The sequence below is a fragment of the Bos javanicus genome, chromosome 11 (genome assembly GCF_032452875.1).
Source record: "Bos javanicus breed banteng chromosome 11, ARS-OSU_banteng_1.0, whole genome shotgun sequence".
NCBI lineage: Eukaryota > Metazoa > Chordata > Mammalia > Artiodactyla > Bovidae > Bos > Bos javanicus.
In genome coordinates, this window is record NC_083878.1 from 7090772 (window position 1) to 7104871 (window position 14100).

Genomic DNA, 14100 nt, shown 5'->3' on the forward strand with positions numbered 1-14100 from the left:
AAGTCATCATCACCTGTGTAGATGAGGAAACTGCACGAGGAGGAGTTATGTCCAAGATCACGCTGGTCTTGGACTGGTCGTTATTAAGCATTGCTTGCCCACAATTAATTTGGAGATACATCTTCAGACGCACACACTATGAATTCAGCTTGGCACCTTCCTTGTCTTCTCTGTCTACTCGAGCAAGCCAGAGCTTGTAACTAACAGCTGGCAGAATTCAGTTGATTTTGTGATGTCTTTATCTCATTTTTAATAAACAAATATGGGTCATGGATTGACCTGGAACAGGTAATTGGGAAATGCATTAACCCTTTATTTTCTTCCTCTGTATTGTAGAGATTTAAAACACACTTCCTCGGGGTGACAGAGTTAATAAACCAGACGGCAGGACGTCAAAGCCTCCTATCTTATTTGATAATCTGAGTACCGTTTAAAGGTAAATATGATGATAATATTGTTAATCTCGATTATTTTGGGAGAAGGCTAATTTATGTGAATAAAATGTCAGAATTACAGGATATTTAAGGAATGTGGCCTTACTGCTCTGAGGTAGGTTCCAAGGCTTGAACCAGGTATAGAAATCATTTTCCTCATGCTGAGGGTAAGTGGAGGAGAAAGGGAATGGAGGTGTTTCTCAGGCTTGCGTATGTGTATGTGTGTGTTCAGTCACTCAGTTGTGTCTGACTCTTAGCGACCCCGAGCACTGTAGCCCGCCAGGCTCCTCTGTACGTGGGATTTTCCAGGCAAAAATACCGGAGTGGGTTGCCGTTTCTTACTCCAAGGGATCTTCCCAACCTAGGGATTAAATCCAAATCCTGCATTGGCAGGCAGATTCTTCACCACTGCGCCATCTGAGACGAGGCTGGTCTCTCATGCTTAGAATGTCTTTTATTCCCTGCGTTTGCAGGCACACCTCAGAGATACTGCAGTTGGGTTCTAGATCACCACAGTAACGCAAGTCACACACTTGTTGTTTCAAAGCACATATAAAAGTTTATACCATACTGCAGTCTATTAAATGAGCAATAAAAAAGCGATGTATGTACCTTAACTAAAAAATACTTTATTGCTAAAAAAGTGCTGACCACCATCTGAAGCTTCAGTGAGTTACAGCCTTTTTGCTGGTGGAGGGTCTGATCTGCTCTCAATATTGATGGCTGCTGACTGATCACAGGAGTGGTTGCTGAAGATTGGGATGGCCATGGCAATTTTTAAAAAATAAGACAGCAAAAAAAAAAAAAATAAGACAGCAGTGAACTTTGCCACATTGATTCTTCCTCTCACTTGAACACTTAGAAGCCATTGTAGGGTTATTAGTTGGCCTAATTTCAATATTTGTGTCTCAGGGAACAGGGAGGCCCAAGGAGAGCACTGAGGGACTGCCAGTTGATGGAGACGTCAGAACATACAAAATATTTGTCAATTTAATTTGCTGTCTTTTATGGACATGGTTCGTGATAACCCCAAAACAAATTATAGTAGTAACATCAAAGACCACTGACGAGCATAAACATAATAGAAATGAAAAGGTTTGAAATGTTGTGAGAATTACCAAAGTGTCACACAGACATGAAAGGAGCAAATGGTGTTGGAAACGTGGGGTCACTTTTCCAGTAGATGGGGTCAACAAGGGGTTGCCACAAACCTTGAATTTGTTTAAAAAAAACAAAACACAACATTTGTGAAGCGCAGTAAAGCGAAGTGCAATAAAATAAGATGTGCCTGTATTTTAAAAGCACATTGTAACATTTTTATACCTTTTAATACCACTTTTAAAAATTCATTTTTAATTGGAGGATAATTAATTTTTAATGTTGTGTTGGTTTCTGCCATACATCAACATGCATCAGTCATAAGTCACATATGTCCCCTCCCTATGGAACCTCCTTCTCACCTCTCACCCCATCCCAACCCTCTAGGTTGTCACAGAGCCCCAGTTTGAGTTCATACACCAAATTCCCACTAGCTATCTGTTTTACAGTAACGTATATGTTCCTCTAGGCCCTCCTGCGCCCGTGCAGCCACCGCTCCTTGGGCGTGGGGTAGCTCCTCCCAGCCGCCGCCCCTGGCCTCAGGCTGGGGGTAGCTCCTCTTGGCTGCTCCTGCCCTGTCACAGCCTGGCACTCTCGGCCGCCGCCCCTGGCCTTGGACGTGGGGTAACTCCTCTTGGCCGCCGCCCCTCGGGCATGGGGTCCTCCTGTGCCCAGCCTGGCACTCTCGGCTTTGGCCCCTGACCTTGAACGTGGGGTAGCTCCTCTCGGCCACGTTATGTGCGCTGTCGCAGTCGCCCGCGCTGTGTGGAGGTGATGGAGTTCCAGTGGAGCTATTTCAAATCCTGAAAGATGATGCTGTGAAAGTGCTGCACTCAATATGCCAGCAAATTTGGAAAACTCAGCAGTGGCCACAGGACTGGAAAAGGTCAGTTTTCATTCCAATCCCAAAGAAAGGCAATGTCAAAGAATGCTCAAACTACCGCACAATTGCACTCATCTCACATGCTAGTAAAGTAATGCTCAAAATTTTCCAAGCCAGGCTTCAGCAATACATGAACTGTGAACTTCCAGATGTTTAAGCTGGTTTTAGAAAAGGCAGAGGAACCAGAGATCAAATTGCCAACATCCGCTGGATCATGGAAAAAGCAAGAGAGTTCCAGAAAAACATCCATTTCTGCTTTATTGACTATGGCAAAGCCTTTGACTGTGTGGATCACAATAAACTGTGGAAAATTCTGAAAGAGATGGGAATACCAGACCACCTGACCTGCCTCTTGAGAAACCTATATGCAGGTCAGGAAGCAACAGTTAGAACTGGACATGGAACAACGTACTGGTTCCAAATAGGAGAAGGAGTACGTCAAGGCTGTATATTGTCACCCTGCTTATTTAACTTATATGCAGAGTACATCATGAGAAACGCTGGACTGGAAGAAGCACAAGCTGGAATCAAGATTCCTGGGAGAAATATCAATAACCTCAGATATGCAGATGACACCACCCTTGTGGCAGAAAGAGGAACTAAAAAGCATCTTGATGAAAGTGAAAGAGGAGAGTGAAAAAGTTGGCTTAAAGCTCAACATTCAGAAAACGAAGATCATGGCATCTGGTCCCATCATTTCATGGGAAATAGATGGGGAAACAGTGGAAACAGTGTCAGACTTTATTTTTGGGGGCTCCAAAATCACTGCAGATGGGGACTGCAGCCATGAAATTAAGACACTTACTCCTTGGAAGGAAAGTTATGACCAACCTAGATAGCACACTGAAAAGCAGAGACATTACTTTGCCAACAAAGGTCCATCTAGTCAAGGCTATGGTTTTTCCTGTGGTCATGTATGGATGTGAGAGTTGGACTGTGAAGAAGGCTGAGCGCTGAAGAATTGATGCTTTTGAACTGTGGTGTTGGAGAAGATTCTTGAGAGTCCCTTGGACTGCAAGGAGATCCAACCAGTCCATTCTGAAGGAGATCAGCCCTGGGATATCTTTGGAGGGAATGATGCTAAAGCTGAAACTCCAGTACTTTGGCCACCTCATGCAAAGAATTGACTCACTGGAAAAGACTCTGATGCTGAGAGGGATTGGGGGCAGGAGGAGAAGGGGATGACAGAGGATGAGATGGCTGGATGGCATCACCGACTCAATGGACGTTGAGTCTGAGTGAACTCCAGGAGATGGTGATGGACAGGGAGGCCTGGTGTGCTGCAATTCATGGGGTCGCAAAGAGTTGGACAAGACTGAGCGACTGAACTGAACTGAACTGAATGTATATGTTTCCCTGCTACCCTCTCAATTTATCTCACCCTCCCTTCCCCCTTAAATAGAATATTTTTCAGGTAACATTCTAATGATTTCATGTTATTAGAATCTGGGTTTGTGATGTCTTAGTTAAAATATTTTGTGTTTGCAAGTAACTTATGGCTAGAGAAAATTAGGCAAGTCTCATCTTCTGTAAAACTAAAACGACATATATTTTTCCAAAGCATGAGATTATATGGTCTGCCCTGGACACTGCCCCCAAGGTTGGGTATAGAGGACAGCTATTTTTTAGTTCATTTTCTCAGCCATCCTGTGAGCACTTACCATGGGCTTCTGAATTCCCAGCTCAGCACAGTGCTGGATGCAGTGATAGGGAAGCTGTGGTTCCTGTCCCCGTGGGGCTTCCTGTCCTGGGGTAACAGCAGTGACATACGTTATTACATTCATGCTGGTTGCTGTGGGGGCCCAGAGGAGGAAGGAATAGCCAGGCAAGTGTACTGGGGGCTCCCTGGGGTGGTGGGAGGAGGGTGACCCTGGTTGAGACCGGATGGATTGGGAGGGACCTTGGGAGGTGAAGGGCAGAGCCAAGCCAAGGGCTCTGGGGTTGGAGCACAGGGCAAGGTGAAGGCTGACAGTGGAGGGGCGGGGAACAGGGAGGCGGAGGCTTGAGTCTGAAGGGAGCAGTCAGAGCCTCAGCACCAAGGAGCTGTGCTCAGGGCTGTGGACTGTTTGGGGTGCACTGGGGAGCCAGTGCAGGTGTTTTGACCTGATCATTTGGTAATCTCTGGTTCAAGCAGTTTGGTAATCCCTGGAGATGGACCAGTTAGTGCTGGCGAGAGCAGCTCTGGGGTGGCAGGCGTCAGGGTCACTGAGCCGGCATCTCTCATTGGGGGTGCGTGTGTGCACACGCGTGCATGCAGTGTGTGTGTGTGTGTGTGTGTGTGTGTGCGTGCGTGCACATGGCAGAGTTGTCCCTATCACTGAGGTGGGGAGCAAGTTTGGTGGGGAGAATAAATTTGCTTTGAGGCCTGTGGAATATGAGGAATTCATAGGTTGTTGGATAAACTTGTACATTAGGGGCTTCCCTAGTGGCTCATATGGTAAAGAATCTGCCTGCAATGCAGGAGATCTAGGTTCAATCCCTGGGTCAAGAAGATCCCCTGGAGATGGATATGGCAACCCACTCCAGGATTCTTGCCTGGGAAATCCCATGGACAGAGGAGTCTGGTGGGCTATAGTCCATGGGGTCGCAAAGAGTCAGATATGACTGAGTGAATTAACACTTTTCTCACTTTCATAAATTCATTGGAAGCAGGAGATTGGAGTTTGGTGCACATAATTGCAACTCCACCTCCACCCCCTGCTTCCACCTCAGGAGTACCGAACAGGAACATTCCAAAAGGAAAAGGGGCCTTCGTGTGGGCTTGAGTAGTTTAGAAAGGTAGGCAAAAGGAGTATTTTTTTTTTCCTTTTTCAATTCCAATTGATATTATTTTAGTGATGTTTAATGGATAAGACCCTGGGCATGCTTTCCTTCTGGCATCAGTCAAATGCTTGACCTGATTATGCCCCCTGCCATGGATATGGACAGAATGTTATGAAATCAAAATCACAGGTTACCAGGGGCTTCCCTGGTGGCTCAGTCTGTAAACAATCTGCCTGCAATGCAGGAAACCTGGGTTCTGTCCCTGGGTCAGGAAGTTCCCCTGGAGGAAGAAATGACAACCCACTCCAGTATTGTTGGCTGAGAAATTCCATGGACAGAGGAGCCTAGTGGGCTACAGTCCACAAGGTCGCAAGAGCTGGACGCAACTCAGTGGCTAAAGCACCACCAGGACCTCAGTTTAATATATAGCCCGGTGGCTGGTCAATGCCTGTTGTAGCTGCTGCTCTGTTGGTGTGGCTTCTCAACTATGCAGAGGGCTGTGGAGGTTTTTTTGGGTTTTTTTGGTAAGGTTAATACATGTTTATTGTAGAAATTTTAAATTGAAAGCTCTAGTAAGCCTTTTCTGGGGCTTACTAGAACAATCATAAGAACCAACCCAATTGTAATATATTATGTCTTGCAGTCTTTCTGGTTCATTTCTATGCAGCTGTGCCATTTCATCCAAAGGGTTTAGTGTCATACATTATAAAGGGAAGGTGTGACCTTTGGCAGGATCTGGAAGTCTGGGGCTTTGCACATGGGTCCTGACAGTGGATGTGTTCTAGGCGGGCAACAGATCCATCTAAGTAGAGACAAGATGCTTTGATGGTCTAGTGAGTAGTCTACTTGGGATGTAGCATAGGTTGGATTTCGGGGAAATTTAAATGGAAATGAATGATGGCACAGATGATGGAAGTTTTGTTCATCTTAAATTATCTGAGCTTGTCCCCCGTTCTGTTAAAAATCTTCATCCTCCTTTTACCCATTTCGCATCACAAAGCATGATCACATAAACGATGTAGGGAGACTAGCCTATCAGTGTGACTTGGGGGTGAGGGTGAAGCCAGGTGGGGAGTCAATGTATATAGCTTTAGAGATTTGCGGTGAATAGTTACTTTTTAAATTTTTGTTTGTTTGTTTCTCCAGGAGAATATGAAAGTATTACTCAGGCTTCTTTGTTTCATGACTTTACTGATTCCTTCTCTGGAGGCTGGTGAGTAAAGCATTTCCTTGTGTTCGTGTCTAAGAAAATCTGTTACGTAGAATACCTGTGGTACCTTCCTTAACAGCATCATTTTTCTTACCTGTGTCTTTGGATTTCCAGGTCACAGAACTGTATTGCTGGATGCCCTTTCAACATCTTTACTTTTCATTCTCTCATTTGTCCATTGGGAAACTGAAGCCCAGGGAGGTTAGGAGCCCACGGTCATGAGGCTATTTCAGAGCAAGAGCTGTAATCCATACCACCAATATCTAGTCCAAGTCTCTCCCCACTTTGTTGCTGCTTAGAGTATGTTCTGGGGGTTCCTGGCTTTCATTTGGAAGAGGTGTAAAATGCAGTCTTTATGAACCCACAGCTGACAGTTCTTTATTGTCTCCATTTATTCATCTTTACTCTTCCCCTCTCTCTCTCTTACTGCAAATGCATTTAGCCCTACTATGTGCCAGGCTCTGCTACTGGGGCTACAACCATGAATAATCCAAACAGAAATATCTATCTGCATGGGGTTTACATTCCAGTAATGGACAGAGACAATACCTTAGATAAATAAATATATATTATGTCATATGTTGGTAAGTATAGAGAGGAAAAAAAAAGCAGGAAAAGGAAGGTATAAAGTTTTGGGATTGGGGTGGGCAGAAGGTTACTTTTTTTTTTTTGGATAGTGTGGCCAGGAAAGATCTCATCAAGAAGTTGACCTTTGACTTGACCCTGAAGGGAGGGGGTCGAGGGAGCTATATAGACCAGGTTGGGGGTGGAGAAATATTCTAGGCAGCTTGTGCCAAGGTCCTGAGGCCAGGAGTACTGGCATGCTCCAGGAACTAAAATCTGCTGTGGCTAGAACAGAGTGAAAGGTGAGGGGTATGATTTGAGTGATAGAGACTAGGGGAGGGTTGACCATGTAGAGAACTTAGTGACCTTTCTAAGGATCTTGGCTTGTACTCTGAAATGGGAAGACTGTGTAGGTTTCCTGTTTAAACCTTGAGAGGTGATTATTTATTTTTTTTTTGGTTGCACTCTGTGGCTTGTGGGAACTTAGTTCCCCAACCAAGGATTGAACCCAGGCCCTCTACAGTGAAAGTGTGGAGTCCTAACCACTGGACTGCCAGGAGATTTATATGTTTTACAGGCACATTTTGGTTCTTAAACTGCGAACAGACCATTGGGAGGCAAAGGGAGAAATAGGCCAGTTAGGAGGTGGTTACAGTGGTTCAGAAAAGCTATGAAGGTAAGCTATTCAAGGGTGACAAGGAGAATTGAGTTGTCAGAGTCTGGATATACTTTGACAACAGAGCCAAGAGGATTTTCAGATAGAGTGGATGTGGGTGTGAGGGACAGAGGGTTTTAGTCTGAGCACATGCAGAGTGGAGTTGCCATTGATGAGAGGGGGAAGGTCATGTGTTCAGACTGGACATGTTACGGCTGTTGTTCAGTTGCTAAGATGTGTCCGACTCTTTGTGACCCCATGGACTGCAGCACGCCAGGCTTCCCTATTCCTTCACCATCTCCCAGAATTTGCTCAAACTTATGTGCAGCGAGTTGGTGATGCCATCTAACCATTTCATTCTCTGCCACCCTCTTCTCCTCTTGCCCTCAGTCTTTCCCAGCATCAGGGTCTTTTCCAGTGAGTCGGCTCTTCACATCATGTGACCAAAGTATTGATCTTCAGCATCAGCATCAGTCCTTCCAACAAATATTCAGGGTTGGTTTCCTTTAGGACTGACTGTGTTTTATCTCCTTGCTGTCCAAGGGACTCTCAAGAGTATTCTCACCACAATAGTTGTTCGATGTCTACATAGTGATTTGAGCTGTCTGGAGCTAGAGATTGGAAGAATAAAGTTGAAGACCTTGGCAAGCAGCTGGTATTCGAACTCTGAGACTCAATGGGGAGTGAGGGTGGTTAGAAAAGAATAGAGCATCAAGGAGCGAACTCCGCAGCTCTCCAAGAGTGGGTGGTCAGGCTCCCACTCATCCAAGAGCCAGTGACAGACTGGCCAGAAATGTAGGAGGAGAGCCAGACAGTGTCCTGGAAGCCAAGTGAAGAACCTATTTCGAGGATGAGGATAACACGTGTCCAGTGCGATGGATGGTGTCACTGACTCAAGAGACATGAATTTGAGCAAACTCCAGGAGATAGTGAAGGACAGAGAGGCCTGGTGTGCTGCAGACCATGGGGTTGCAAAGAGTCAGACAGCACTGAGTGACTGAGCAACAGCAACCATGCAGATGTGTTAAGTAAGATGATGTTTGAAAGTCATTGATTTAGCAGCTTAAAAGTCATAGGTGACTTGGTCAGAACAGTTTTGGTGGAGCGATGGGGCAAACCCCAGATAAACAGGAGAGTGTGTTGAGCTGAGTTCTTAAGGCTTACTTTTTTTATCACTGTTAATTGTTGTTGCTACTGCTATTCCTAGGAGTGAAATACTTACCAGTCCTGGCTCAGTGCAGGTGCCATGCTGAGCGCCTAGGGACTTCTGTTTCAATACTGTTTTTAAGCAGCTTTAAAGGAGGTTATAATAGACTCACCATAAACCACACGTTTAAGGTATACAATTTGATGTATACATACCCACCCATGAAACCATCACAATCCCAGATAATATTGAAATGAGTATAAATTGGTTTAGAGAGATTGGACTACTTAACAATATTGAGTCTTTTGATCAAAGAACGAAGTATAGACATCTTCATTGTCTTTGATCTCTTAACATTTATTTAAATAAATTTAATCTTTAACATTTTGTAATTTTCATTGGATTGGTCTGATGCATCTTTTGTCAGATTTATCCTTAATTATTCATATCTATTGAGGCTATTATAAAGGTATTTTCAAAAATCCAGTTTCTAATTGTTTTTGATAATATAAACTCATTCCTATTTGCATATTCATATCATATCCTACAACTGAGGAACCCCTCTAGATCTTTTGTAGATTTCTTTACATATTAAAGATTTCATAGCATATTCTACATAGATAATCACATCATGTGCAAATAGACATTTTATTTTCTCCTTCAATCTTAATGCCATTTCTTTTTCTTGCCCTAATATACTAATTAGGTCTTCCAATACAATGTTGAATAAAAGTGGTTAGAGTGGACATTCTTACCTTCTTGCTCATTTTATATATGATAGCTATACGTTTTTTATAGCTGTCCTTTATTAGGTTTAGGAAGTTCCCACCTATTTCTAGTTTTGTTTGTTGCTGTTTTTCTTGGATAAGAACCCAACTTTGCATTCCTAGCATGTTACTTACCTCACAATGCACTGTTGGTTTTTTAATATACTGTAGGATTCGATTTGCTAAGATGTTTAAAAAATTTTTGCATCTGTATTCTATGATGAAGACTGGTTTGTGGTTTTCCTGTAATGTCTTTGGTTTGGGAATTAGAATAATACTTATTTGACCGAGTGAATTGGGAAGTGTTTCTGACTTCAATTTTCTGAAAGAGTTTGTGTAAAATTGGTGTTTTCCTTCTATGAATATACCAGTGAAACCATCTAGGCTTGCAATTTTGTTGTTCTTGTTGTTGGGTTTTTTCCTTAAAAAAATTTTTTTTTATTGAAAGAAAGAACTAGCTTTTGATATCTTTGGTTTTTCTCTGTCGTTTTTGTTTTTTTTTTATTTCATTGATTTTTCTCTTGGAGCCATATCATTTACTATCTTATGCTTACTTAATTTTTAGGTTTTAATCTTTTCTGATTTATTAAGTGGAAACTGAAGTTATTTGAGATCTTTTTTCTTACAGAGGTACTTAATGCTATTGACTTTCCTCTAGGTATTTTTTTCCTTTGCATGACACAAGTGTTGATATGTTATATTTTATCATTCAGATCAAAATACTTTATAATTTCCTCTTTGATGCATGGGTTATTTAGAATATTTTTTTTAAGGTTTTAAACACATCAGTGAATTCCTAGATATTTTTCTGTTATTGATTTCTAATTTAATTCAGCTGTCACCAGAGAACATCCTTTGAACCCTTTTAAGTTTGTTAACTGTTGGATTATGAACAAGAATATGGTTTATTTTGATAAGTTTTCTTGTGTGCAATTAAAAAGAATGTGTATTTGGTTGTTGGGTAAGATTTTCTGTAAATACTAATTATGCCAGATTGGTTGATAGTATGGTTCAAATCTTCTACATCATTGCTGCTTTTCTAATTGTTCTACTTGTTCTGTCAGTTACTGTGAGTAGTGTTGAAATCTCTTGACTCTAATTGTACGTTCTTTATTTCTTTTTGCAGTTCTATCAGTTTTTGCTTTATGTATTTTGAAATACTGTCAATAGGTGAATAAATGTCTAAGATTACCATGTACCTCTTGACAAATGACTCCTTTGTCGTAATTAAATGACTTTTTACCCCTGGAAATATGTTTTAGTGTAAAATCTACTTTGATAATAATGTAGTAACCATTAAAATCTTATTTTAATTAACATAATATTTCTCTCCCCACTTTTAATTTTAAGGTGCTTTTACACTTAAAGTGTGTATATGTGTGGGTTTGTGTGTATGTTAGCATATAGTAGGATCCTATTTTTTAAATCAAATCTGACTATCTCTGCCTTTCAATTGGGTTACCTAGACCATGAAAAAAATGTAAGATGATTATTAGTATATTTGGGTTTTATTTTAGGAGCTTGTGATTTTATTTTCTCCTTGTACTATTATTTCTTTGTTATCTTTTTCTCTCTTTTTGTTTTTGCTGACTTTTGGATAAATTGAGAATTTTCATGATTTATTTTATCTTTTGTGTTGGCTTATAATAACTTTACAAAAATAGCTGCCTTAATACTTATAGTATCCATCTTTAACTTATCAGAAATGGCAACCCACTCCAGTATTCTTGCCTGGAAAATCCCATGAACAGAGGAGCCTGGTTGGCTACTGTCCATGGGGTCGCAAAGAGTCGGACATGACTGAGTGACTTCACTTAAGCTACTTTTATATGCCTTCAAGTGATTGTGAAGTTGCTCAGTCGTGTCCGAGTCTTTGCGACCCCATAGACTGTAGTACCAGGTCACAAATAGTATAAAAAACCTAGAATACACCCACTTCTCCCTTCTTGAACTTTGCCCCTTTGTTTCCACACATGTTACATCTTCAGATGTTATACGTCTCACAATCATTGTTTTTACTTTAAACATTTAATTATCTTTCAGTACAGTTCAGTTGCTCAGTCATGTCTGACTCTTCGCGACCTCATGGACTGATGGCAGCACGCCAGGCTTCCCTGTCCATTACTAACTCCCAGAGCCTGCTTGAACTCCTGTCCATCGAGTCGGTGATGCCATCCAACCATCTCATCCTCTGTCGTCCCCCTTCTCCTCCTGCCTTCAATCTTTCCCAGCATCAGAGTCTTTTCCAATGAGTCAGTTCTTTGTATTAGGTAACCAAAGTACTGGAACTTCAGCTTCAGCATCAGTCCTTCCAATGAATATTCAGGACTGATTTCCTTTTGGATTGAAAAGTTTGATATCCTTGCAGTCCCAGGGGCTCTCAAGGATCTTCTCCAATGGCACAGTTCAAAAGCATCAGTTTTTCAGTGCTCAACTTTCTTTATGGTCCGTCTCTCACACCCATACATGACTACTGGAAAAACCATAGCTTTGACTATATGGACCTTTGTTGGTATAATGTCTCTGCTTTTTAATATGCTGTCTAGGTTTGTCATAGCTTTTCTTCCAAGGAGCAAGCATCTTTTAATTTCATGGCTGCAGTCACCATCTGCAGTGATTTTGGAGCCCAAGAAAATAAAGTCTGTCACTGTTTCTATTGTCTCCCCGTCTATTTGCCATGAAGTGATCTTTAGTTATCTTTAAAGAGATTTAAATAAAATGAAAAACATTATGATTACCCATGTAGTAAACATTTATGGGGCTATTTATTCCTTTATGTAGATTCATTTTTTTTCATCTGATACTGTTTTTCTTTCTTTCTAAAGGACCTCCTTACATTTTTTGTCAGTACAAGTGTGCTGGTGATAGTTTATACATATATGAAAATAAATTTTTAAAAGTAATATTTTAAAAGTATGAAAAAGTATTTTGCCTCTATTTCTTTATTTTGCCTATATTTCTGCCTCTATAATTTATTCAAGCAAGATAATCAGTGAATACAAAAATAATTGCATGAAAAGTATTTATAGACTATGCACGTAATCTCAAAATACCACCTATCAAATTGCTTATTAATTGAAAAGAGACACTGTATAGTTGAAAGACCTGGAGGATAAAATTTAGCTGGATGATCCAATTTTGATTCACTGAAAATGGAGCATACTGATATTATATGTTTTCTGTGATGATGGAATAGGGATGAATATTATTAACCAGGGATTACCAATTGTCTGGCTTGAATTTTACAGTGTTGCCTCTATTTCTGAAAGATACTTTCCCTGGATATAAAATTCTAGGTAGATGATTTTTTTTTTTTCCTTTTAGTACTTATCTTAATTCTTCTCTCTTCTGGCTTGTATTGTTTCTGGTAAGAAGGCTGCATCATTTTTGTCTTACGTGGTGTGGTTTCCTTCATGTTTCTTTGGGGATCATTGGGGATCATTGTGACTTTGGGGTCTGTGGTGGGTACGTCATTTTCATAAAATCCTGAAAAATTTCAACTTGTATTTCTTCAAAGACTTTTCCTGTTCCAGGAAGACAGGCCCTCTCCTGCCCTTAAGGGATTCATGTTACATGAATTGAGGAATGCTCAGTCCTGTAGTCCTCCAGAACTCGCTCCTCCTCTGGGTGCAGCTGTAATCTCTTTGGTATCCTGCCCTCCGGTCTCTTCATTTACCTGGACTCCCAGGTCCATCTCCTCAGCTCAAGAAAGAACACTGGGTTTTGCCTACTTTCCTCCCTGCAGTGCCACGGTTTAGAATCTCCCTCTCCATAGTACTTTGGGAAAACTCTAGGGTTCCCCTCCTTCTGTGTCCTGACTTTGTGGTACTTCTGTCCTTTGTTCCCTGACATTCAATGTCTTGAACATTGTTGTTTCACATACTTTGTCCATTTTTTTTTAGCTGTTCAGGTGGGAGGGCAAATTAAAGTTATTCCATCTTTTTATTAAAACAGCTATACAGAGGGGATGAGAGAGGTTAAATAACTTGCTCAAGGACACAGGTAGTAAGTGACTAGAAATCTTTCAGACTTCCAAGATAATTCTCTTAATTGTCAGGTTCTTAACACTCTCCTGTATAACACAAAGAAAGGCAAAGCCAAAGAATGTTCGAACTATTGCACAATTACACTGATCTCACACGATAGTAAAGTAATGTTCAAAATTCTCCAAGCCAGGCTTCAGCAATATATGAACCGTGAACTTCCAGATGTTCAAGCTGGTTTTAGAAAAGGCAGAGGAACCAGAGATCAAATTGCCACATCCACTGGATCATAGAAAAAGCAAGAGAGATCCAGAAAAACATCTATTTCTGCTTTATTGATTATGCCAAAGCCTTTGACTATGTGGATCACAACAAACTGTGGAAAATTCTGAAAGAGATGGGAATACCATACCACCTGACCTGCCTCTTGAGAAACCTGTATGCCAGTCAGGAAGCAACAGTTAGAACTGGACATGGAACAACAGACTGGTTCCAAATAGGAAAAGGAGTACGTCAAGGCTATATATTGTCACCCTACTTATTTAACTTATATGCAGAGTATATCATGAGAAACGCTAGGCTGGAACAAGCACAAG

General features: G+C 41.4%; 1 protein-coding gene across 10 annotated transcripts in view; it reads left to right on the plus strand.

The window, feature by feature from the left end:
* IL1R1 (interleukin 1 receptor type 1) overlaps window positions 1–14100 on the plus strand; it is a 134344-nt gene that overhangs the window by 100151 nt on the left and 20093 nt on the right. For 9 of the 10 annotated variants that reach the window (XM_061431776.1, XM_061431779.1, XM_061431775.1 and 6 more), the window contains 2 exons: window positions 337–436; window positions 6325–6391. In XM_061431776.1, the coding sequence (XP_061287760.1) occupies window positions 6331–6391 (61 nt within the window). In that variant the 5' untranslated portion in view covers window positions 337–436; window positions 6325–6330. The remainder of the gene's footprint in view (window positions 1–336; window positions 437–6324; window positions 6392–14100) is intronic. The other variant, XM_061431782.1, reaches the window with a different exon arrangement.